Here is a 27,827-nt window from a genome sequence, read left to right as displayed (position 1 = left end):
GTATACACTGACAGAATGATAATGGGTATAGAATTCGAGGAATATCGACACGAATACTAGATCATTTTTAATAAATAAGAAGATCGAAGGAATACTTTTCTAAAGTGATCTTTCAGCTAAAACAAACGAGAGTTGCCTAGTACTTATTTTATACAGGCCTTTAATAGAATAATAAAAACTTCTGTTACGATGGAGTCACTGTAATTAAATATAGTAATCGTCAATTGCGAATCAAGTTAGACAGTAAAGAAGAGGCTACATTTCCTACGAGAAAGAATGACGCACATAGAGAAGTTACGAGAAGTAATTTATTAAAATATCGCTTAAAAGCTTTACCGAATAATATCCTTTAGATCACGACTGTTCTTTGCATTACAGGAAATTTCAGAAAAAAAACATCGCCGAAACGTTTCAATTATGCGCACACTTTACATTCAATTAGCCAAATATGCTCGGGTCCGTGCACAATCTCGCGTACGAATAAAAATAAACGTAATTTTAATTAAGTTGCTTCAGCGATTCATTTTTCAGCCGGCGATTGCGTGACGTTGAAAGGCTTCGAATAAAAGCTTTAGGAACGTTACAGGGCAATGAAACTAACTGTAAAAAGTACTTCGAAACTTGACCACAAAATATCGGAATTTTATTCGCGTAGTTACGTCCGGAAATTAAGTTGCACACAATAGACCGCCTGTAAAAGTTAAATTCACAAGAATGTTTTGTATGAATTTTTTTCACGAAATGAAGGGTTATCGAACATAATAACAACGAGTGGATCAACAGTGAGTAGAAATAATTTATTACGGAGCATGTATACATGTATATAAATATGTATATTGATATATAGATATATTTTCAGCTTTAGATCCTACACGTTTTCGCGTACCAATTTTTACTCTGCAAACAGTTCTCGTTTACACAATGCGGGCAACGTGTTAGGAACTTAGGGCTTATCGACCGCTTCGATTTCAGGTGAGAATGAACGATATCCGTTAAAGCGTCTATAAAGATAGGATGATCATTGGGAGCGGCGGCTCTTCTTATTCTCTCAATACCAAGCTGCAAATAAACAAATTAAAGGATTCCAGTTGGCGATGTTACGCATAATTAAGCAAGACAATTGCTTACTTCCTCCGCTAATTCTTTGCAGTACTCGATGTCCATTTCATGAAGAGTTTCGATGTGTTCGTTAACAAAAGCTACCGGGACTAATATAAAATGCTTCTTCCCTTGTTTCACGTACGCTTTTAGAGCGTCGTCGGTGAAAGGGGCTAGCCAAGGCAAAGGACCTACCTAAATATACATTACTTATGAAATTCAATTCATTAAATTATAAGCAACGACACTTAACAGCTAAGCATTAATCTTCGAACTTCTAATCTCTGGTCTTCCAATATTTAGTCTGCCAATTGTTCATCATGCAATTTTTAATCTACTAATCTTCGATCTTCTAATTTTCAGTCTTCCAATTTTTAATCCTCTAATTTTTAATCTTCAAATTTTTCTTTCGTACTATTAATTACTATTCAATTCTTCATATTTTCTTTTGCAATCTCAATCGATATAAATTGTTCGCGACGATTAAACATTCGCTAAATTTGTTAACAGTTCAAATTATTGAGCGTTTAAATGGAATCCTGTTTTTAATGATACGTTAAATCGAAAGTTTTCTTGAACATTTATTTTTTAACAAGATCGAGAACTAAATGACACAGCATGCGTGTTACGGTGAGTTTCTATGGATTCTAGATCCTATAAATTGTTAGTCACAAAGACACAAAATCAAAACAATGTACCTTCGACTGCCAGACTAAATGGTAGGGGTTACAATAATTTAGTTCTTGCATAACTAAAGCAACAGTAGCTCCAATCTCGGATGGGTAAGTGTCTCCTCTATTAACAGCCTAAACATAAAGACTTAGAAAATTTTCTCTTGAAAAAGATTTCATTATCTATTCTCGATACTATGATCTAGTAACCTTCAGCGGAAGCGAATGTGCTGAGAACAAAATGATAACGTTGTCCCTTATTTCCTTAGGGAATTGAACTAACTGCTCCTTAATCCTTTCGGCAATTGTCTTTATGTAGAGCGGGTTTGTAGCCCATCTATCTACTACGCTCAATTTCATATTCGGAGGTAGCTGCCTGTAAATTAGAAATTCCTAAACACAGAATCGTATTTTGACTCGCACGAAGATTTTTTGTACATGAGAAATATCTAAGAAGAACTGCTGTGATTTAGGGTATAATTTTAAATAATAAGAACAGCTACCTTTTCTTATAATATTTATATATCGCATTAAAACTGGATCCAGTCGTAGCACAACTGTACTGTGGATACTGAGAAAATATTACTGTATGCTCAAGACCATCTCTGAAAAGGAAGCATTCGCACAGTATAAAAAATAAAAATATTGATTTGTTGTTTGCAGCAATTGTGTTTATGTTCGATGTAATTCAATTATAGCATTATTCAAGAGTCTTGAATATCCTTACTTTTCTATTTCTTGCAGTGTATTTTCGGTAAGAGGATCTGCATATCGAAAAGCAACATAATGCTTGTGAGGTGCAGTCTCTGGCGAGACATTGTCTAATTGTTTACACAAAAGTTCACCCTGCATATTTGTCCATTTCAAAATAGGAGACCCGCCACCAATTTCGTTATACTTTTTTTGTATTTCGGTGGTACGACGTTTTGCTATCCAAGGGCCCAATCGACTGCAATGTACATCACATATAATCTTAGATATAATACATACGCTATAGCCTTCTCTGTGTTCGAATTAACTAGCAAATATTGGTCCACACGAATCAACCTTTGAACTGGAAGTTGAATCATATCAGCATCGGTCATTATGCGCAATAAATATTCGTGTACTTTTTCGGCGCTCGTGGGCCCGCCCATATTCAACATTAAAATTCCTGTCTTTGGTTTAACGTTATGCATTTCTTTAGGTTTCGCCGCTAAGGACATGTAACGCCATGGTAAAACAAAACCTTTCCCGCTTTGCTTTCCTAAGTGACAAAGAATAAAAAATGTTTCAAGTATACGAAAGAGAATTACTAAATAAAAAACAAAAAAACGATACCTAACGAAAATAACAAAAAAAACATATTGCAGACACAGCATCGCGTAACATAAATTTCGAGTACTTAATTTTTTCGCGGGCTGAGAAACGTTCTATAACTATTTCCTTGAGTGTCACACAGTGTTGTCATATAAGTGTACAAATGCGAATACAATACAATAAATATTATCTTTACTTACCGAACTGGAGTAACGTTGACAAATTACTTGCCATGTTCAACAAAATAACACTTCGAGGTACTGCGCAACACCAAACGTACAACTATGAATGCGAAAATTGCGCTTTGTGCACTATCACGATAGTGACAAGCTGAAAGTACTGTTACTTACAGGTTAGGTTCGATTAGAAGGTTATGGTTATGTTTGCTCCGTAAACGAAGCACCGCACAACGTGATTACGCGCGACAAGAGATTAACAATCTTTTGAAAAATATTGTACCTGGTATCGGTGTTTTGCTAATCAGACTATAAATATAAACAAGTTCTAATTCTTTCGACAGATAAGATTATCGAACACTCTGCGCACAGGATTAAATTATAAATTATGACAGACCGCACTATCGAGGAATTGGGTCCGTCGGATTTGGGTACTCTTGATTAGTGAGTTATTACATACCGTGTTTATAAATATGATACTCTCTATTAGCATTACTTTATAAGTCACTTCTCGTGTGTCTTACAGTTGGGAAAGAGTTTACGCGAGAGAACTCGACAATTTCAAGGACCACGGGGACGTGGGCGAGATATGGTTCGGCAGAAATAATTCACAGAAAGTTATACGGTGAGTAGTTACTCAAATAATACACGATGAATACCATAAAACATATATTCTGCACAAAAGGTAAGTTCTGTCATCATAAGCATTTAAGAGGTCCCGATTCCCGACTCGTTGCGCTATCTTTCGTAAGCCGCAAATACTTCGGGTAATACCTACCGCTGATTCTACAATATCCTTGTAAAAATCAAAAATTAACAATTGAAATGCAATCTGAGTTTAAATTTATAGCAAACCTGATTTCAATTTCTGATCAACGAACATAAATAAATACGAAAATAAATAAATAAACGAAAAATAAATCGATAAAATTTGGAGCAGGATAATTGAAAGAATTAAAAGATTTTAACGTATCATTTACAATTTATTAAAATTGAAGGAAGAGAGACAAATTTTTATGCGCTCCTACGCCTTGCAGTGCTGTTTTTTAATTGACAAAATAAAATGGTTGCGCATGTCATGAGGTAACGTGAAATTTAAAAAATGTCCGAGAAAATTAGTACAGGTGCGACGCTGTTCCTAAACATTATTAAAACATGTTTAAATGTTTATAACGTTATGAGGAAGGAGTTTTCGGAAGGAAGTATACAGAATCGCTCTTTTCGTGCGAGACGTTCGCGTAGTCCTTACCGTTCAAGCAGGCATTAAAATCAATAAGAATCGTCTATTCGTTACAAAACCACGAGATTGTTATCACCAATGATATTTATTTATATTTATTATATTATTTATATTATTATTTATATTATATTATATAATATATATAATTATATATATAATTTATATTATTTATAATATAAATAATAATAATAATTTTTGATGAGGAATTTCATGATAATAAATATAATATAAATAATAATAATATTATATGAATAATATAATAAATATAAATAAATATCATAATAATATATTATTATTATTTATATTATATTTATTATCATGAAATTCCTCGTGAAATTCCCCATCAAAAATTCCTGCATACACATTCTAATTATACAGAATAATCATTTAAAAAATGTTTCAGTTGGATAGCTACCAAATTGAAGCTTGACAAGGAGAACGACGCAATAATCGATATAGGATGTGGAAATGGAATGGCGTTAGTGGATCTTGCAAATAGAGGTTTCGCAAAATTAACGGGCATAGATTATTCGCAGAAAGCAATCGATTTGGCTGACAAGGTGCTGAAAACGAATAATTTGTCGCACATCCGGCTGAAAGTTTGTGACATATTGGACTCGGAATTATGCGACTTACCAACCGATTTTAAACTGGCGCACGATAAAGGGACTTACGATGCGATAAGCTTGCACCCAGAAGATCCTGCCACGAAAAGGAAACTGTACATAGAAGCTGTTAAAAAGATTCTATCACCAGACGGACTTCTAGTTTTAACATCTTGTAACTGGACCAAAGAGGAATTGGAGGTTCATTTTCAAGACAGTAAGTCGTTTACTGGCTATTTAGAACGTATATATTTGTATCAAATTAGTTTTATAATCATTATCGGAAAAGCTGAGAAGCTAATTCGGCTCGAATTAAAATTGAAGAAGATGACTTTTTTGACTTCTCTGGCAAAAATAGTGTTGAACTGTAATTTTAAATGGCGTTTCCTGACCTTTTTGCTGAAAACGAAAATGATGTTGAACGTTGTAACAGTAATTTGAATTTTAAATTATTCATAAAATTCACCGTGGGGAGAAAGATTCTACGTGAAAAAGTAATTGAAAAAGGGTAGAACGAGTTCATCCAGAAATGAAAAATTCGTCGAGCACGCGTACACAGTGATTTATGCAGGAAGTAGAAACGGCAAATCATGATCAAACACGCTCCAAACTCGTTTCCCTTGAAAACTGAGGTCCGAAGATAAAATGTTGTTTTATATTTTCGCCTCACTTTCACGTAACATCCTGTCGTCCCGAATTTTTCCATGTCCACTGGAATACTCTGTATATCTGTATTTTACTTTCAAACTATTCGCTAATATTATTTATTATATATATTATATATATTATATTTATTATTTATATATTATATTATATATATATATATATATATATTTATTATATTATATTATATATTATTTATATATTATATTTATATTATATATATTATATATACTATTACTTAAGCAGTACATAAAAAATGAAATATACACTTTCTACTGCCTACGATCAAATTTTTATTTGAACTGAGATAATTAAATACGATAAATAAATTGTACAATATTTCAGATTTCACCATTGTGGATGTTCTTCCATCGGACACGTTCTCTTTCGGAGGACAAAAGGGAAACACTGTAACGCAATTAATTCTACGAAAGAATAAATAAAAGAATTTACAAACACAAACAAAGTTTTCTATGTACCCTTGTTGTACGATTAATAGACTGTGGAGACTGTGCGATTATGAGAAATTAATTTCTGATATTCTTAACAAAAGAGATCCATCATCTAACAGAATTGTTCTAACACAATTTGTTTTCTTCCAAAGTCCGATTTTGCATAAAAATCTACAGTAAGTAATTAATCTAATAATTAAATCTAGTAATTAATGCGACGAAGCTGCCGGGAAATGATCGGCAACTTCTGTTGACATACATTTAAGTTGCCACAGTCGTCTATACGAATGAAATTCTTAGACAGCCGAAATACGTTTATTTGTGCTGAAATCAATCGTGCTGATAATATATTTTTTTTATAGTAAAAGTAAGTAATGCATATTACTATTGTACTATCGCTAAGTTACAAACGTTATAAAATACGTCATAGCTAAATTAAGCGCTGACATAAGTTTCTGTGTTGATATACATATATATCGTATTAGTGTAAATTACTCTTACTTAATTGTTTATGTATCTGATTGTATACGGTTACATTGATAAGTAGGGTATATTGTTGGCATATAAAATGATTTACGTGTGCTTTGTTGCTCAAAAGCGTCGAATCACCAAATTTGTTTAATCGATAAAAGTTAACGGATTAATCGATGTACAAAACAAGTGTCCACCGAATTAATTGTAGACACATTGATCGGCTATTATAGTTTGTCGAATTTTAACGTAAATATCACGGATCGTATTAACATTAAATCAGCAATAATATTCGTCACACGATGCAACACAAATGATTCGAAACCTTTGGCCGTCTATACGTATTAATCTAATATGTAGTTACATTTGATTGGTTGCGCTACTTACACTGTGCGATTTGTTGCTTCGTACATTCGCCGAGAAAAGTTTAGAAACGTAGTCATTTTTAATAATAATATATCATATCTCTACTTTCAATTATTTCTTTTCGTTCAGAATTTGTAAAATTTCATTTGGAATAATTTTCTACCTGTGCAATGGAAAAGAAAGGATACTATATTACGTTATTCCTGCTGAATTACTTTGTCTCCAAACTATCGTCGCCGAGTGCATTAATTAAGAATAAAGATTTTTAAAAAATCCATTATGCTTATACAGATATATATCTTCAGTCAGAGTTTAATCGTTTATTTTTATTCGTCGTGTTAATAGTGTTCTACTATTTCTTCTCTTATTCAGATAGCTATATAGAATAAAATGTTTTATTTACTTTATAACAAATGAAACTTTCACGGTATCGTACATATTACAATGTTCACATGTATATAATCATTCGATCTTAAGAATATTTTATCACTTCTATGAATCGTGACAATTCAAATTAATATGATGTTTGCGTAGATCAACTGTAAAAATGTGTGTTGGAAACGATATATTTATATAGCTTAACAAATGCATCGTCTAAAAGACCACGAAAATATCTCGAAGGGAAGCTAAAATAATTTACCGTTTTCATATTATTTTCTTTAGTAACGATATGTCTTTTCTTTCATTTTTCTAAAATGTATAAAAAATTAGGATAATTTAGGACTTTTTGCTATTTGATTCAAACGTAATCTGCTTCGCATTTAATATTATTAAATTATGCTTACGTGTTCTTGATTAGTTATAGAGTGGAAATTCAACGGTGTTACGAGGAGAACGTAAGTGCCATAAAATGATAGTACAGTTTTTCTTCTCTACCTCTAATGTTGAAGTCTTCGGTATATAATCTCCTTTAGCGTGTAAAATATCCTCAACACTCGAAACCATTCGCGGCCGTAAAATGTTAATACATCGCATCCTTACGTTACACTGTAATGGAGGGTTTCGGTATACTACAGGGTGTCCCAAAAATGTCTCGCAATCCGAAAGTAGGGGATTCCCGAGGCGATTTGAAGCAACTTTTTCCGTAGCGAAAATGCGATCCGCGGCTTCGTTTACGAGTTATTAACGAAAAACAGTGACCAATCAGAGGCGTGATCATTTGGCGCGAGACGGCCGAGCCAATGAGCGGAACTGGGCTCCGCGCACTCGTTGGCTGGGCCGCCGCGCGCCAGCCGAGCTCGTCTCTTATTGGTCGGTATTTTTCGTTGATAACTCGTAAACGAAGCCTCGGAGAAAATTTTCGCAAAGGGAAAAGTTGCTTCGAATGACCTCAGGAACCTCCCATTTCCGGATTGCGAGACATTTTCGGGACACCCTGTATAGTCTTAATTCTTAACTGCCTGAAATATTTGAACAAAGCGTGGACTTTGATATGTATGTACCATTATATCAAGCTGTTACTATTATCCGTATAATTATTAATTGGTAATTAATAGATTTTCTGAAAAAGAAACTCGAATATTCAAATACACTTCATATTGTAGACCCGATAGAAGCATAAACTTTCAAGGCAGTTAAGAATGAAATCGCACACATATTACCAAGGAATGAGCATTCGTGCGTTCCGTTTTCAAACAAGGCATCCAAAAATACAGTTTTACAATTTAATTGTATGAATTAAGATTACTTACAACGACATATCGTCGGACGTACGTAATAATTTTAGTTATAAATAAATATATTGTTTCTAGATATATATGTATGTATATATAACCTTTGAATATAATATTACGATGACTCTCAATGAATAAGCATTGTATACTATTATTATTATTATTATTATTACAGCTACATGACGTATGTCGAATTTAAAAATTAAGAGATTTTTTTATATCGTGTAGGATTGTAGTTTCGAGGAATTCATATATTTGACGATTCCAAGTAGTCCGCTTAAATGACAGTTGCTTTCAGTAGACTTAGAAAAGCTAGGAAAATCGACGTGTGAAACACGAGGATGGATGAACAACCTGCGGAAAAAGATACAAAATTTTATGCAATCTTTTTTACATTCATTTAACATTTATCTCGATGTTTCTATTATTTATGCAACTTTTTAATATATTTATTCGGAAGCGAAACATAAACATCGAAGATTCTTCTTCGAACGAACACAACGTACCGTTACACACCAGGTGACTCTCTTCGTAGTAGCCATCTTGACAGTAACATCGTTTCCCTGACATCGAGTTGTTCGGTTGCACGCAGTGCGCTCCTTCGAAGCAATCGGTGTCCTCGTTACACGGTGCGCGCAATGCTGCAAGAAAAATCAAAATTCAATTTCGATTATTTCCAAAATCGTCATTGATTTCGCTAGAAAGAGAAATCCTTCTTGTTCATTTCACTTGAATCTCGCGCCTTTATCGGGCGAACACTTATCGAACAGTGATTAGATTAGATAAATTTTATGCATGTATAACAAAAAAAATGTACAGTAAATTCTCCGTTAATTTTCGTTCAGCTTGTAAACAAAAATTGAGAATTTGGGAAGAGGAGACCTCGTTTTTAGGACAAACCAAGGCCAGGCCAAGGTCAAGCCAAGGCCATGCCTAAGCCAAGCCTAAGCCAAGGCCAAGCCAAGTTCAAGCCAAGGACAAGCCAAGGCCAGGCCAAGGTCAAGCCAGGGTCAGGCCAAGGTCAGGCCAAGGCCAAGCCTAAGTCAAGCCTAAGCCAAAGCCAAGCCAAGGACAAGCCAAGGCCAGGCCAGGCCAAGGTTAAGTCAGGGTCAGGCCAAGGTCAGGCCAAGGTAAAGCCAAGGCCAAGCCTAAGCCAAGCCTAAGTCAAGCCTAAGCCAAAGCCAAGCCAAGGCCAAGGCAAGGTTATGTCAAGGTTATATACATACAGGGTGTCCCAAAAGTGACTCGCAATACGGAAATGGGGGGTTCCTGAAGTCATTCGAAGCAACTTTCTCCTTAGCGAAAATGCAACCCGCGGCTTTGTTTACGAGTTATTAACGAAAAACGGTGACCAATGAGAGAGAGGCGAGCTTGGCTTTTGTGAGGCAGCCCAGTTCTGCTGATTGGCTCGGTCGTCTCCCGCTAGCTGATCTCGCCTCTCATTGGTCACTGTTTTTCGTTAATAACTCGTAAACGAAGCCGCGGATTGCATTCGCGCTAAGGAAAAAGTTACTTCAAATGACTTCAAGGATCTCCCATTTCCGGATTGCGAGACATTTTTGGGACACCCTGTACAGGTCACAGTATTAATCTATTAATCTTTCAGCGATTTAATTATGTTGATCCTTAGATTTGGATAAATGATTATTAAATAGCGATCGTTTTTGTAAATTTTCTGAATCATTTCAGCTCATAAACAGGCATGCTCGAGAATGGTACTACTTTCGTTATAAAAAACATCGCGTGATTCTTCAGAACGGATTCTCGACTGTATTTTGCATTTGTATCTATATACCGTGTAAGCAGCTATTTACATATCCGAGTGTCGGCGGGGGGCATCCCGTGTAAACTTCGTTACCTGTCCTTTGGCCTGACAAATTGGTCAACAACTTGCCCAAACGATGTCGAGATATAATCGCTAATGGAGGAGGTTGGTCCGATTATCGAGCAAATACCTAATGGGTTCTCATTTGCTCGAGAAATTTGATTAATGTATGCCAGTTTTTAAGGAGCTATCGCGTTCAAGCGAACGCTAATGTTTCATTGTGTCTCCCAACAAGATTTGGAGAACTTTTAGATACGAATCCAATGATTGGGATAACAGATAGACACAAAGAAACCGTAGTTTTCTTTCGACTAATGCGACAATGAATTCGTTTTAGCGTCATGCGGCAGTCGCAATTAAAAATGAAAGAGTTCGCGTCAGAAATGAATTCGCGTTGCAAACTCTTATCGTTGTACCGTGGATTTTTTTACGCAAAATAAAAATTGTCTGCGTTAATTGCAAGAAATAAAGAAAAAAACAGGAAGTTCAGTCTTCTCAAAATAATTTTAACAGATAAAAGATAATACAATTTACATTTTTAAATTCTGTCAATCTTTCTACCATGACTTCAAACGTAGAATTTATGTTTATAACATTAAATGCATAAAATCTGCGATTCACTGGTCATTCATCGAATAATATTATACTTATATTATACTTATTATAATATATATATTATAATAAGTATAATATAAGTATAATATTATTTGATGAATGACCAGTGAATGACCAGTGACCATATATATATACTATTAATATAATTATTAATTAATATATTATTATATATTATAATAAGTATAATATAATATATAATAATATATGAATTAATAATTATATTAATAATATATATATATTATAATACTTAATATGCTTATATTATTAGATTAATTAAATGAACCCTTTGCACTCAAGTGGTGACTCTGACGTATCACTAAAAAAAATTGTCACACCACACTTCAAGATAAGTTTTACATGATCAAAGCTTAGATATAAAAAATTGTTAAAAGTCTAACTGTTAAAATAGACTTTGTCGTATAAAATGGAGATACTGTAAGTCGGAAATGTTAATTTAGATTTACAGTTAAAATGGCTTCGAGCGCAAAGGGTTAGCAAATCAATGAGATTATGCAATATTTTAAATACACTGTCGCGTTTCCAACGAAATTGTTAGAAAGTAGAGAATATAAAGACACGCGTTTTAACCGGGATTCCAAGAGTGTTTAATCGACTCTTTCGTGACCGCCACGATTTCTCTTTGTGCCCTAAATAATGCATCCTTTCAGAGCGAGAATGGATTTATACCACTTCCTACTACGCTTCGAATTTCCCCAATTTGCACAAAAGCTCGGTGCGTTTTAATTTCACGTTGACACGCAATGTTACGCGAATGCGCCCCTGACACGACTTCTCGCATTCGATCAACCTTCGCGCCGCCACGAGAACGCGTGAAATTGTTCGAACGATGTAAAACGCTCCGTTGTTAATAGAAAAGAAAAGAAAAGAAATCACGTACAATGATGCACGACCTAAATCAAATCGCCGAAACGGTGCATCGTTTCAGCAGAACGTTCCGAATTATCCAGCGAAGATGATATATATATAATTATTACTATATATTATTACTATATATAAACTAAATATTATACTAAATATATATATATATATATATATATATATATATATTTAGTATAATATTTATTATTATATATATGATTATTATATATATACTACTCGCGAAGAGAGAAATGTCAATATTTCGTACTTCAACTAGTAAACAAAACTGAACAATTTGGAACGGAGAGACTCGATTATTCGAGCCTCGTGACTCATTTTTATAGTTTACAAGTTGAAGGAAAATTAGGAAGAATTTACTGTACATAATTTTGTTACACATGCGCCTCGTTTTTCTGATTGTTGACAATTGGCGACTGTATAAATGAGCCGCAAGGCTCAAATAATCGTATCTCCTCCTCCCAAATAGTCTATTTTTGTTTCCAAGCCGAGCATTAATTGAGGAGAATTCACTCTAATTCGGTTCAAATACGCGAAATGTCAGAATTTCAGCGGTCAATTGGAATTAGCACTTGAACGATCGTTCACGAGATTTCTCGTGTTTCAACGCTGAGACGTAAAAGACCAGCAACAAGATTTCTCGTTTTTATCTCTTTTCCCTGAAAATTATCCGTTCTAACAGAGTAGTCGCCAAGTATTACAAAATATTCGGACGAATTCACATGTTGCATATTATTGCATTCACATATTGCATTCGCGAAAAATCGGTATAGAAAAGAGCAATTATCATTTCTTGCTGAAATTAATATTCCATTGAATATTGAAACGTATTTAGGATGCTTTTAAGTGTGGAATATCTGCTCGCGGCGCAGCGTGCACGCTTCGAAAATCGAATTACACGGCTGGAAGGTTGGTAATAAAATTACACGCGTATTTTGCCGGCGCTCGAAACAGGAAAACTACTTGCAGCATTATCTGCAAGAAAAGGTTAGTTTACGGAAACAGGATAAAAACGCGGCCGTGTATTAACGCTATGCCGTTCGCAGATCTTAGATATGATTCTTTTGTTCGACGCCGGCATAATAGCTTGGAAATTTTAGATTTAAAAAAGAAATGTCGAAGATGGCGGTAATATAAATTGCCAAAATTAAGATACGTCGTCCAAGAATTTTCGTACTTAATTCTTAGTTAAACAAGCACAATGCTATAGTTAGTTTGCTGCCTTCTAAAATTTCGAAGATGGCGGTAATATAAATTGCTAAAATTAAACACCCAATTTTAACACCCAAGAAATATAGTACAAATGTTATTTCAGTTTTTTTAAAAATGGCACCAAAATGGTACCACCGGCATACAACAGATAGTTTTTGCATGGCACCAGCGTGGTGCCACCGGACGGCATAGTGATAATAATCTATAAATATAATAATAAATAATAATAAATAATCTGGGCTAGTTATCGCTCAGATAATTATTAGATATAATATATATATTATAATAATTGAGCCGTTTATTTTGAAAGTGGCATAAGTCACTTTACCGTAATGAAAAGCGGTGATTTTTTAATGTTTATACGAAATTATTTGTACCGAGAAAAATATCAGTATCCTGAGATAACAAATACAAGTAAATCTTCTCGAAAGTTAGCATCCATATCTTTAAACGTGTTAAAACGCAAATCCTTAAATATATCGACGTAAAAACAAAGTGACTTATGCCACTTTCAAAATAAACGGCTCAATTAAAAAATTAGCGATCCGTCATTTCGACGGGTTCCGTAAAGATCGAGCGTTAAAGATCGAGTCTACGACAACAGAATCCTAAAATGGCACCGAAGTGGTACCACCGGCGTACAACAGACAGTTTTTGCTTGGCACCGGCGTGGTGCCACCGGACGGCATAGTGTTAATAAATAACACTCTGAAAAGTTGTTATATGTCCGTTTATAGGCAAGCAATTGTTGGTCGTAAATTCGTCTTCTGAACCCGCGCCGCCAAATGTCGAATGTCCCGTCGAAAAAAAAAAAGAAAAAGCGAAGGAAAGTGAGGAAAGAGCTACAGTTCGCGCGGCGGGCCGCAACGATATTCTTAAAGCTTTCCAATTTGCATAGATAACCATAGAGACCCGGTACCCCAACACCGTCATGTGTTCACATATTGCGAGAGAACACGTGAGTCTATGCAAATGACAGTAGGCCGGCCATGCGACGAGGAATTCAATTTCTTCTCGAAAAAGTTTACCTTTGTTCTCGCCGTTACAACATTAAACGACCTCAGCTCGCCCACCATGTTATTTTATCACGCTTTTCGTATTTCCCTATCGATCGTCGTCGCATCGTTTAAATCACGCCGAACCAACTGCACAATGATACGCCGCGAGCTTTCATACTCGATGAGTATGAAATACATATATATATATATATATATATATATATATATATATATATATATATATATATAATAAATAAAATATATATTTAATAAATATAAATATAAGTATAAAATATATGTATAAATAAATATATCGCCGTCCGATAACCGTTGCGACGACGAGAAAAGAAAACGAACTTGGCACTTACGCCTAGCCGATTTCAATTTTTAGTTAATTTACGGGCTATAAACAAATTTAGCACCGTGCACAAAATCATCTCAAATCGTGCTATGGTAATTTTTAACGGCGCTTCGGAGTCGCTGATCGAGTTCGAAGGGTAGCCTAGCCGATTTCAATTTTTAGTTAATTTACGGGCTATAAACAAATTTAGCACCGTGCACAAAATCATCTCGAATCGTGCTATGGTAATTATTAACGGCGCTTCGCAGTCGCTGGTCGAGTTCGAAGGGTTCGTAAAGACGTTTAACGCGACGGCGTAAGGGGACGATTCCGTTGCACGGATTATTTCGCACTGTTAATTAGATCGAAGTACCTTTGTATTTGTTGTTGCACGCTCCGTTCTGCGGTGCGGAATAGTCGCCGCACAGACAACGCGTCCTGCCATCCCTCGGATCCGCCATGCACGTCGTATTCTGTATGCCGGCGCAATCGGACTCTAACTTGCATTCGCGAGCCTTTCCAACTGCAATCAGAGATTTTCTCATTGTTGACGTGTCATTGTTAACGAGATTTTTATGTTACGCCTGCTCCTTAAAGTAAAGGACAAGCTGAAAATTCGTATAATATAACCTTGAATTCGCGAGCCTTTCCAACTGCAATCAGAAATTTTCTCATTGTTAATGAGATTTTTATATTACGCCTGCTCCTTCAAGTAAAGAACAAGCTGAAAATTCGTGAACGACGAAATATACAATATAATATAATATAATATAATATAATATAATATAATATAATATAATATAATATAATATAATATAATATAATATAATATAATATAATATAATATAATATAATATAATATAATATAATATAATATAATATAATATAATATAATATAATATAATATAATATAATATAATATAATATAATATAATATAATATAATATAATATAATATAATATAATATAATATAATATAATATAATATAATATAATATAATATAATATAATATAATATAATATAACATAATATAATATAATATAATATAATATAATATAATATAATATAATATTAATATTATATAAATAATATAATAGTCGAACTGTTGCAACTTTTTACTTTTTGCGCTGTGCTGTATCTTCGCGTAAATTGTGCAACGTTCTATTTTTGCTTATTTAAATGCCCCAAGTTCCTGCTCCCACGCCATTGGACTCAGTCTCTTCTAAGCTACACCGAAGTTGATTCTACAGAGTTTAAACAATTCACGTTTCACAATTCAAATTCGTTACGACGCGACTTTTTACAAGGAAACTTTCTCCATTACAATGCCCCCGCGAAACTGGAACTGCGACTTTTTTGTCCCACTTTTATTATACCTTAGATGAGAAGTATTATATTTCCGTGGCGGTGGTATTTTACGTTTTACAATTGCGAACGATTTCGTATTGTTTTTTATGCATTTAGCTTCGTTGAATGTTACTTCGAAAAGCGAAACGATAATTTGGGAATCTTATTGGTACGATTTATCGTTTATTGTTTATTATTTATTCGTCGAGAAAGTTGTTTCCTTCTTACACGAGAAAATGAAAACCGCTTTTCTTCAACGTTTAGAGTAAAACAAAGAGCAAACTTCTTGTTAATTTGTTTTTGATAGTTTTGAAATCTTGTGCTCGAAGTCCTGGTTTTTATTGCTAAAAAATACCGAGTCGAGCGCTTTTTCAACGCCCCCAACGAAATGAAATTTTCTCGAGAAGCGAAACAACTTCACGAATATTAGCAACATCCTCCTATTTGCAACGTCCGCGTTATTTTTACCGTTCATTTATTCGTTTCTCTCATAAACGCATAAAATTACATTTATTACTTACAAAGAAATCATCGAATTACATCGCCAAGGATGTCAATTGCCATTGAAAAATTGATTAAACAAATCTACATTGATCTGCTACGATTCCGACCAATAACATCCCCAATTACCGGTGCAGCTCAAAAACCGTCCCCCTCAAATTAACTACCCCCAAGAAGCTAGATTACATTATCGGGGCAACTCGTTACGGAGTTTAAAGACTTATAAAACAATCTACAGCAGCCGAAGAGTTAACACTAGATTGCCCAAGGAAGTCATTTTGACTGCTTTTTAATTTCAATTAGAAAAAAAATTATGTATATAATGACACAATTTCTTAGAATTTTGTGACTTTTTGCACAACGTATAAATGCGTTTATTAATAATTGTAGTTACCCCCCCCCCTTCATTTCCGGTATATATATAATATCATATTCAATAATAAGAGTCATTTGATTATTTTAAACTTCCCAAGCAGTCAAAATTTTAAAATCCCAAGCAGCTTTTGGGCAATATAGGCAATATATATATATATATATATATATATATATATATATATATATATATGTTATGCCTATATTGCCCAAAAGCAGTCGTTTTGACTGCTTGGGAAATTTAAAATATTCAAATGACTCTTATTATTGAATTGAGTGAATTTCTTATATGACCAGTTCGTCTCTATTGCAATAACATTTTCCATTTTCTTCGATCACCGTTACATGATAACATACAAGTACACGATAAATTGTCGATTTGGGCGTATACTAAATAAGTTGCAGTTGCTCAATAAGCTAAAGTAGTACTTGTTACTCGTATCTTTATGTTATTCGTATCTTAAATTCTTTTTATTGTTAATATTTACTAACAACCTCTTATATAACTGTAAGTAATATAAAAAAATATTAAAAATTAATTTTAAACAAATTTCTTTACACATTACTTATTCTTTCACAATGCAGTCATTTTTTACTGCTTTTGGGCAATATAGGTATATACTAAGTTCTATTATTCGTATCTTAAATTTTTCTTATTGTTAATATTTACTAACAACCCATTACACAACTGTAAATAATATAAAAAGATATTAAAAATTAATTTTAAACAAATTTCTTTACACATTACTTATTCTTTCACAATGCAGTCATTTTTTACTGCTTTTGGGCAATATAGGTATATACTAAGTTCTATTATTCGTATCTTAAATTTTTCTTATTGTTAATATTTACTAACAACCCATTACACAACTGTAAATAATATAAAAAAATATTAAAAATTAATTTTAAACAAATTTCTTTACACATTACTTATTCTTTCACAATGCAGTCATTTTTGACTGCTCTTGGGCAATACAGGTATATACCAAGTTTCACTCTCTTTCTAGCGTTAATAACGCGCACGAACGAGCGTCGAAACGAACCTGGCGTTGGCGGCGGCGGCGGATTTTGATTTTGGTTCTGAGGGTTGGTCTTGCCGAAGGTCGTCAGAGCGTAAGTGGCGGACGGCGACACGAAGAACAGCAACAAAATGAACGGCGCGAGTACGATGCAGAATCTTCCCTTCTTCATTTCTCGATAGCTTTCTCGCGGAGGCGTCGCGATGGAATCGTCACTGAGATATATATCTGTTTCACTGGTACACTGAGCTACCGAAAACGCGGAACTCCGAAAGAGCGAAACCGGAAACACTGGGCTCCCTTCTCCACCGCCTTGTTCCAACCCCTACTCGATCGAGAGATCGAGGCGCACAGGATCTTCCTCGAACCGGCTCCGGCAAACACTATCGTTCGACTTATTCGTCGGATCGGCCGTACTTTTTTGTACTGGAATCGATGGACACCGAATATATCGCAAGAATTATCGAATCGTTTCTCGGCCGCACTTTCTCGCAACTTCTTTTCCTTTCGCACACGTGATACTCCTACGTGCTATTTCAGAACTGCGTGTTACAAGGACGTTCGAAGGCCTTTTAAGCCTTTCAGCGACCCCCACCTCGCACCCCATGTGCTGCCACCACCGGCTCTCTGCCACCCCTTGGCAGAATGTACCCTGCACGAAAACGTAGCCCGCCGCCCTGCCCGCGTCGCTGAAGAATACGCGGAGCACGCTTTGGTTCCTTCGTGCTCTTCGATCGTCGCTCGTGGTCAAGGAACAATATAGTAGAGCAAGCACATCGTGCCGCCCCTGTCGAGGCAAAGCATCCTGGGCACATTTTGCTTGGAACGTCGAACGTATATGTTCTCGCGTGTACGTGGCAACGAAACGCGAGCTCGTTTATTGCTCGTTAGCCGGTTATTCCGCGGAGTTGCGGACGCGAAAGTCACTGTTAAGGTGTCAACGATAATGCTTTATTTAAATATAACCGTTGCAGCCGGATTTTTTACCTTTACCCGTTTCAGGAGAGAATAGCAACACGATCGCGCGTTCGTTAGTCGTTGGCGAGTGTGTTACGCGCGGAATTATGTTCGCGTGAATCGCTAATTTACCCGCGAGCAATGAGATTTTATGCGAGTCGAGCATTCGAGAAGGAGCGAAAATTAGTCGTTTGTTGGAAGCGTGTAGAATTATGTTTGTACAGATTGTAATAAGAGTATTCGGGACAATGTTTTAGCGTCCTGGGTTAATTTTTAGTTTGGACGATGAAAGGTAAACGCATTCGTAAGTGTTTAGTAAATATTCCCTAAAGATATGTTAATATTATTATTATCATTATTATTATTAATTATTGTTGTTGTTGTTATTGTTATTATTGTTATTATAGATTAATTATGTTCACGTGAATCGCAAATTTACGCGCGAGTAATGATATTTTATGCGAATCGAGCATTCGAGAAGGAGGAATTTTCATTTGTTGAAAGCGTGTAGAATTATGTTTGTACAGATTGTAATGAGTATTTGGGACAATATTTTAGCGTCCTAGGTTAATTTTTAGTTTCAACAATGCAAGGGTTTACGCATTTGTAAGCGTTTAGTAAATATTCCCAAAAGATATGTTATTATTATTATTATTATTGTTGTTATTATTATTGTTATTGTTATTGTTGTTGTTGTTGTTATTATTATATAATAATTATGTTCGCGTGAATCGCTAATTTACGCGTGAACAATGATATTTTATGCAAGTCGAGCATTCGAGAAGGAGCAAAAATTAGTCATTTGTTGAAAGCATGTAGAATTATGTTTGTACAGATCGTAATAAAAGTATTCGGGACAATATTTTAGCGTCCTAGGTTAATTTTTAGTTTCAACGATGCAAGGATTTGCGCATTCGTAAGGGTTTAGTAAATATTCCGTAAAGATATATTAACCCTTTGCACTCGAAGCCATTTTAACTGTAAATCTAAAACAATTTCTCTGACTTATAGTATTTCCATTTTATACGACAAAGTGCATTTTATAACAATCTTTTTCTAATAACGTTTTTTATCACGTTTTTTTATAACATAATAATTTTTTAAATCTAAACTTTGTTCATAGAAAAATTATCTTAGAACATGATATAACGATTTTAGCGATGCCTCAGGGTCACCAGTCGAGTGCAAAGGCTTAATATTATTATTATTATTATTATTATTATTATTATTATTATTATTATTATTATTATTATTATTATTATTATTATTATTGATATTATTATTATTATTGTTATTATTGTTATTATTATTATATATTATAGTATATCATACAGGGTGAGACACGAAAAAACAGAACACTTGAGCACCTCTGTTATTTTCAAAGATCTTAAGCGATTCCGTTGACAAAAGTTGTTCGTGTCACGGAGACTTTATAAAATGGCGGTAATAATATTTCTGCAGCCGAAGAATTTTCGCAGAAGAAAAAATACGAAGGATACGAAACATAGCCTAGCTCTCGGGAAGCAATAAATGTGCCGTGAACCAGGTTGTATGTTTCATGTTCGCCACAGTATGTTCCTCGAAGAACAGTAAAAAAAACTTTCGTTGTACACGAAACTGAGGTTTTATCTCAGCGAAAATAAGCAACTTTGTAATTACACTTTATGACATGATTACTGCATTAAAGCGTCCATTATACATGATAATCTATTATACGTGATGCAAGGATAAGGCTCTTCTTCCGAAATGCGCTTGCGGCAATTATTTTAACTATTGCCCCAATATAAAAGCAGTAACGTATGCGAACGTTGTTTCTTTTCGCTTGAATTACACGACGAAATTGTTCACACTATCGCAGGCATTAACCGGTTAGCTGTGTTCGACGAGTAAACTCGTCACGGAGAAGCGGCAGTATTTTGTGTCGCGACGAGTATACTCGTCGCGCGTAAAACGTAGCGAGCATTGGATATTTAAATTGTAATTTTAATGAAAACAAAAACGTATTCTCAAATCTCAGGATGTTTAGGATATTTCGAGGCCAGGCCGGAATAAAACAAACAAATAAAAAATATGAATAATTGTATGAATAATTCACGATATTGATGTTCGACGAGCAGAGTGTCATTATGTGTTTGATGTTTTCGTTTATTATCTATGCAGTATAGAATGGTTAATTTCATAAAATAAACTTTGTGTTCGACGAGAGTATACTCGTCACAGAGAAGCGGCAGTATTTTGTGTCGCGACGAGTATACTCGTCGCGCGTAAAAAGTAGCGAGCATTGGATATTTAAATTGTAATTTTAATGAAAACAAAAACGTATTCTCAGATTTCAAGATATTTAGAATATTTTGAGGCCAGGCCGGAATAAAACAAATAAATGAAAAATATGAATAATTATACGAATAATTCACGATATTGATGTTCGACGTGCAGAGTGCCATTGTGTATTTGATTTTTCCCGCGTTTTTCGTTTATTATCTGTGCAGTATAAAATTGATATTTTTATAAAATAAACTTTGTGTTCGACGAGTATACTCGTCACGGAGAAGCGGCAGTATTTTGTGTCACGACGAGTATACTCGTCGCACGTAAAACGTAGCGAGCATTGGATATTTAAATTGTAATTTTAATGAAAACAAAAACGTATTCTCAAATCTCAGGATGTTTAGGATATTTCGAGGCCAGGCCGGAATAAAACAAACAAATGAAAAATATGAATAATTATACGAATAATTCACGATATTGATGTTCGACGTGCAGAGTGTCATTGTGTATTTGATTTTTCCCGCGTTTTTCGTTTATTATCTATGCAGTATAAAATGGTTAATTTTATAAAATGAACTTTGTGTTCGACGAGTATACTCGTCGTCGCTTGATTCTCGCGCGCGATCTGAAGAAGAGACGCCGCAACTGACTGGTTAATGGATCACTGTAAGTATTTATCGCATCGTAAAATGAATTAAAGATGAATATAAACAATCGCATAAAAATCCTCGGGATTCATCGCGTGATGTCATCGGTGTTTTTCGACGGAAGACTGCTTGCATTTGTAAACAAATAATAGGGGTCACGAAATGCTCCAATATCTCGTCCAATTTGCGAAACAAATTCGAGGAATTATTATCTTCGCCGAATTACAAAGAACTGAAATTATCGAATGCATCGATTCTGGTTACATCAGTTCCACGACGCTGTTTAACATGCGTGCATCCGAACGAACTCGATGATCTATCGATTATTATTATTGACTTGAAACGTTCTCGTTATCAATTCCATACCAGCAAATTCGTCGAATCAGAATTTTAGAAACGTGAAAATTGTTTCGTGTTATAGTATAGAAATTTATAATAATGTATTTATATTTAATTCTATATTTATACCATAGAAATTTATAATAATGTATTTATATTTAATTCTATATTTATATCATAGAAGTTTAGAATAATGTATTTATATTTAATTCTATATTTATACCATAGAAATTGATAATAATATATTTATATTTAATTCTATATTTATACCATAGAAGTTTATAATAATTTGTTTATATTTAATTCTATATTTATACCATAGAAATGTATAATAATGTATTCATATTTAATTCTATATTTATACCATAGAAATGTATAATAATGTATTTATATTTAATTCTATATTTATACCATAGAAATTTAGAATAATGTATTTATATTTAATTCTATATTTATAACATAGAAATTGATAATAATGTATTTATATTTAATTCTATATTTATACCATAGAAGTTTATAATAATGTGTTTATATTTAATCCTATATTTATACCATAGAAATTTATAATAATGTATTCATATTTAATTCTATATTTATACCATAGAAATGTATAATAATGTATTTATATTTAATTCTATATTTATACCATAGAAGTTTATAATAATGTATTTATATTTAATTCCATATTTATAACATAGAAATTGATAATAATGTATTTATATTTAATTCTATATTTATACCATAGAAATTTAGAATAATGTATTTGTATTTAATTCTACATCTACAACATAGAAATTTATAATATTCATACCAATTAATATACCAGAGTTGGGCGTTGTCCGAATTGTTTCGAATAAATATTTAGCTAAGACAATTATCCGAAGAATTTTTCGAAGAATAACCCTCCATTGCTTGTCACAAAATTATTCGAATAAATTATTCGAATAGAGATTGTAAAATTATTCGAACGATGATGCAACAAAAAATTTACAGATTCCTATTTGGCTTACCATACATCCGTCAGCAATATTTACAGAAAGCGAAAAGTTCGGAAAACGTTGGCCGAACCCACATTATTAATACTAATACGCCGATTGTTATGCCGATTACAAGACCACCCGAAAAATCAGAAGATCAGCGTTCGGAAAGAGGGGTGCACGAAAACCTGCGTTTCGTTTTACACGAGTCACGAAAGCTTTACGGTCATACAACCCCCTTATCCATTGGAACATCAAGTTTCATTTAAAGCTAAGCTTGCGATCTAAGGTTATTAATCTAATTATGAGAGACCCATTCAACAGAAATTATGCTTCTGAAAGCACGTTCGAACGAGCTCGTATATTTCTGCAAGCGCAGCAACAATAAATTATAACTTGGACAAGTTACGGTCATTTTAAGAGAGCTGCCAGGTTACGACTAAAAAGTGCTATAAATCCTCTCTAATTGACGCTCAGCTTGTAAACAAAAATAGACGATTAGGGAAGAGGGGATTTTTAATTATTCGAGCCTTGCAGCTCGTTTTTATAGTTACCGATTGTCAATAACTATAAAAGCGAGGCTCGAATAATCGTATCTCCTCTTCCCAAATTGTCCATTTTTGTTTATAAGCTGGTGGACAATTCGGGAGGATTTAGTGCATTGGAAATTTCTAGTATAGTAATTTTTCCCTAATTCGCGCGCTGAGATTGCGCACAAAAATGGATAATTTGGGAAGAGGAGATACGATTATTTCAGCCTCGCGACTCGTTTTTATAGTTACGAATTGTCAACAACTATAAAAACGAGGTCCGAATAATCGTATCCCCTCTTCCCAAATTGTCCATTTTTGTTTATAAGCTGATGGACAATTCGGGAGGATTTACTGTACTGGAAATTTCTATTACAGTAATTTCTCCCTAATTTGCGCTTAGATTGCGCACAAAAAAATGAACAATTTGGGAAGAAAAGATATGATTATTCGAGCCTCGCGACTCGTTTTTATAGTTATCGATTGTCAACAACTATAAAAGCGAGGTTCGAATAATCGTATCTCCTCTTCCCAAATTATCCATTTTTGTTTATAAGCTGATGGACAATTCGAGAGGATTTACTGTACTGAAAATTTCTATTGAAGTAATTTCTCCCTAAGTTGCGCTTAGATTGCGCACAAAAATGGACAATTTGGGAAGAAAAGATATGATTATTCGAACCTTGCGGCTCGTTTTTATAGTTATCGATTGTCAATAACTATAAAAGCGAGGCCCGAATAATCGTATCTCCTCTTCCCAAATTATCCATTTTTGTTTATAAGCTGATGGACAATTCGGGAGGATTTACTGTACTGGAAATTTCTATTGAAGTAATTTCTCCCTAATTCGCGCTTAGATTGCGCACAAAAATGGACAATTTGGGAAGAAAAGATATGATTATTCGAACCTTGCGGCTCGTTTTTATAGTTATCGATTGTCAACAACTATAAAAGCGAGGTTCGAATAATCGTATCTCCTCTTCCCAAATTATCCATTTTTGTTTATAAGCTGATGGACAATTCGGGAGGATTTACTGTACTGGAAATTTCTATTGAAGTAATTTCTCCCTAATTCGCGCTTAGATTGCGCACAAAAATGGACAATTTGGGAAAAGAAGATATGATTATTCGAGTCTCGCGACTCGTTTTTATAGTTACCGATTGTCAACAACTATAATCGTATCTCCCCTTCCCAAAATTGTCCATTTTTCTGCACAAACTGAGCGTCAATTAGGGATTTTTTTTCTTTTACTGTGCTACGTTAAAACATAAACGATTGAAAATGAACGTAACCGTGATCATAGTCGGGGATTGCGCGAGTAATTGAATGCTAGAAGTATCGAATATCGAATCTAACCGAACTAGTTTTGTTACGATCACGAAACGATTACTCACTAATTGGCACTATTAAATCAAGCGGTGTTGCAATTACCCTGTTAATAATGAATTCTATCGTAATTACTAAAACTCGCGTGAAAGACACCAGCGGCAAATAAACGCTCGACAAGCGGAATGCGCCGCTACTAACGCGTGGTAAACAGAAGAAGACTCAAGTGTATAATACGTAATTAAGATGATGTCAACATCGCGACTCGCTTGATTTCTTAAACGGCTTGATTAGTAGATTTTATTAGTTCGTTCAGTTTTATAGCATTTTAACTGCGTATTCGGCTGCAATTTTGTTTACCGCATTTGGGACCCAAATGACCGAAAGGTTTATCGCAAATAGACCGCGCATTTTTACGAAAAAAATACAAATTGTGATCTACGTAATAGACGAATCGATCTACGAATTAACATAAATATTTATTTACGTAAATTAGTTTTAATATTATATTATTACTACTTTATTATTAATTATTATTATTATTATTATTATTACTTGTATATTATTATATTATTACTATTTTATTTACATTAAAATAGTTTTAATTACATAAATATTTATTTTCTTTTTCAATTATTCTCGCGAGTTAAAAGCAACTCAACGGTATCCGGAAATCCTTTGAACATTTTTGCCGTGTCGCATTTTGGTCCATTAACAATTCAGCAATAAATGCAATAAATAGAAGTGTTGTTAATTCTCAACGCGAGGTATAATCTCGCCCGGAACGGAACCGTCGGCATATCACGCTGCATTTCGTAACTATAGCAGCTCTCGCCTTCTCTCGTGCTTCCCTAAGAAAACGGAAGTCATCAAGACCGGATCATGAATATTCACTCGACACTCAGGCGTGTTTCTTCATCCGACGTATGTTGGCGGAATGCAATTACCCTTACGTGATCAATTGATTTCCCCATAACTTATGTATCCTAATCGAAAACATCGCCGTGTAATCTCACCTGTCCCTCAGAAATAACGATCAGAGCGAGTATAGTCATTTTACATTACACGCGATAGAAGCAGCGCCGAATGAAGCAACGATTCAAAATGTCAATGTTATTTTATTTTGTTTAAAGCCGGGATCGTTGTAACTTAAAACAACATGTCTAAGAAACGTTCTCTCTCATTATTATGTTTTGACATGAATAGGACTTAACTTTTTAATTTTTAATTTTTTGCCACGATTCGAAGGTAATTCGAAGCCCACATGACGCGATTCGAAGGCAATTCTGAGACCACATAGCACGATTCGAAGGCAATTCGGAGCCCATAAGATACGATTCGAAGGCAATTTGGAGCCTACATGACACGATTCGAAGGCAATTCGGAGCCTACATGACACGATTCGAAGACAATTCGAAGGCCACATGACACGATTCAAAGGAAATTCGGAGGCCACATGACACGATTCGAAAGAAATTCGGAGGCCACATGACACGATTCGAAGGCAATTCGGAGCCTACATGACACGATTCGAAGACAATTCGAAGGCCACATGATACGATTCGAAGGCAATTCGGAGCCTACATGACACGATTCGAAGACAATTCGAAGGCCACATGACACGATTCGAAGGAAATTCGGAGGCCACATGACACGATTCGAAAGAAATTCGGAGGCCACATGACACGATTCGAAGGCAATTCGGAGACCACGTAACACGATTCGAAGACAATTCGAAGGCAATTCGGAGGCCACATGCCACGATTCGAAGGCAATTTGGAGGCCACGTGCCATCATTATTCGAAGGCAATTCGGAGGCCACATGACACGATTCGAAGGCAATTTGGAGGCCACATGACACGATTCGAAGACAATTCGAAGGCAATTCAGAGGCCACAAGATACGATTCCAAGGCAATTCGGAGACCACATGCCATAATTCGAAGGCAATTTAGAGGACACATGCCACGATTCGAAGCCAATTCATAGACCACATGCCACGACTTATAACTCTGCGATTTTTCTTATCTCACACCCAAACAGAACATCACATCCTTGACCTTAGCATCGACATAGTAATAAGTTACATAGGCATGGGACTAGCGCAGGGAAATTCACAGCAACCAAAAATTTTGTATTTCCGGGAGAAATTACTGTATTTTGAAGAAATTAGCTATTTGTAATATTTACGTTGACACTTGACAGCTCTGAGTTTGTTCGAATCGAACGCTTTTTAGTAATAAACTTGTTTCTACGGAACTTCTACGAATTTCTTGTCATAAGAATTCCACAGGAGTAGATATATATTTTTTAAGGAGGCGTACAAGTTCGACCGAAATTTCTTTAATAATTGTTTATTTCGACCACAAGTTTATAGCGGACTGGAACCTCGATTATCCGGTCTATAATCAAATGGACGAGATTGTTCTTAAATACAACGCAACAAACCTTGTTGTACTTGGATTGCAACTGGATAGAGCTATTTAAATATACACGACTTATTTTTATAATAAAGAATTAAGATATCAACAGTTCCACGTTACAGTGAACCGTAATTAATTATTAAACTGCGGATCTTGATGCGAGATCAAATTTATCCGAGTTAATAATTACGTTACCTTAAATAGATACGTACGTTAAATAAAAATGTCTTTTCTCTTTCAATAATTATAATAAATTGGAAAATAGCGTAACGATTGCCGTAACGATTCTTCGAACGTTTTTACGAGTTTCGAGTTTCGTCTCTCTGTTCATTCTTGTAAATTTATAAAAATCCGCGATCTGCCTGCTACTTTCTTCGGCATTATTACACGTCGGTGAGCTTTATAACGATAAATACACGGCATGAGTTAGCAACGAGGAAGACAGATAACAAAACCGATCGTATCGCGTTTTGTGCGTGTTACATGAAGTTTAAAGTGTCCAGTACGGTTTGCTGTGACT

The 27,827-nt window shown here is 34.6% G+C and overlaps 4 protein-coding genes across 5 annotated transcripts in view; 1 reads left to right on the top strand and 3 right to left on the bottom strand.

The window, feature by feature from the left end:
• Invadolysin (leishmanolysin-like peptidase, invadolysin) overlaps window positions 1-3,833 on the bottom strand; it is a 250,768-nt gene extending 246,935 nt beyond the window's left edge. The window contains exon 1 of the mRNA XM_076523715.1: window positions 3,705-3,833. The gene's annotated coding sequence lies outside the window, so the exon portion shown is untranslated. The remainder of the gene's footprint in view (window positions 1-3,704) is intronic.
• Window positions 777-3,558, bottom strand: FeCH (ferrochelatase, mitochondrial). 2 transcript variants are annotated; one of them, XM_033467069.2, is made up of 9 exons: window positions 3,419-3,558; window positions 3,269-3,328; window positions 2,817-3,015; window positions 2,497-2,718; window positions 2,273-2,374; window positions 1,980-2,145; window positions 1,797-1,904; window positions 1,129-1,293; window positions 777-1,059 (listed from the first exon to the last, which is right to left on the bottom strand). In XM_033467069.2, the coding sequence occupies exons 2-9, from the start codon at window positions 3,300-3,302 to the stop codon at window positions 862-864; spliced, it is 1,194 nt and encodes a 397-aa protein (XP_033322960.2). In that variant the 5' UTR covers window positions 3,303-3,328; window positions 3,419-3,558; the 3' UTR covers window positions 777-861. The 2 variants fall into 2 exon arrangements, with proteins under 2 accessions (XP_033322960.2, XP_076379831.1); XM_076523716.1 differs by lacking the exon at window positions 3,419-3,558 and having other exon boundaries at window positions 3,269-3,406.
• LOC117218570 (EEF1A lysine methyltransferase 2) lies at window positions 3,548-6,218 on the top strand. Its single transcript, XM_033467070.2, has 4 exons — window positions 3,548-3,688; window positions 3,771-3,869; window positions 4,888-5,306; window positions 6,098-6,218. The coding sequence occupies exons 1-4, from the start codon at window positions 3,633-3,635 to the stop codon at window positions 6,193-6,195; spliced, it is 672 nt and encodes a 223-aa protein (XP_033322961.2). The 5' UTR covers window positions 3,548-3,632; the 3' UTR covers window positions 6,196-6,218.
• sosie (oogenesis-related protein sosie) lies at window positions 6,022-19,160 on the bottom strand. Its single transcript, XM_033467034.2, has 4 exons — window positions 17,865-19,160; window positions 14,975-15,124; window positions 9,221-9,355; window positions 6,022-9,068 (listed from the first exon to the last, which is right to left on the bottom strand). Exons 1-4 carry the CDS (start codon window positions 18,010-18,012, stop codon window positions 8,992-8,994), a joined length of 510 nt encoding a protein of 169 aa, XP_033322925.1. The 5' UTR covers window positions 18,013-19,160; the 3' UTR covers window positions 6,022-8,991.
• Between the last annotated feature and the right edge of the window lie 8,667 nt (window positions 19,161-27,827).

This window comes from Megalopta genalis, chromosome 7, assembly GCF_051020955.1.
Source record: "Megalopta genalis isolate 19385.01 chromosome 7, iyMegGena1_principal, whole genome shotgun sequence".
Lineage (NCBI taxonomy): Eukaryota > Metazoa > Arthropoda > Insecta > Hymenoptera > Halictidae > Megalopta > Megalopta genalis.
The sequence above is the reverse complement of the archived record's forward strand: the minus strand, read 5'-3'. Positions and strand labels throughout refer to the sequence as shown.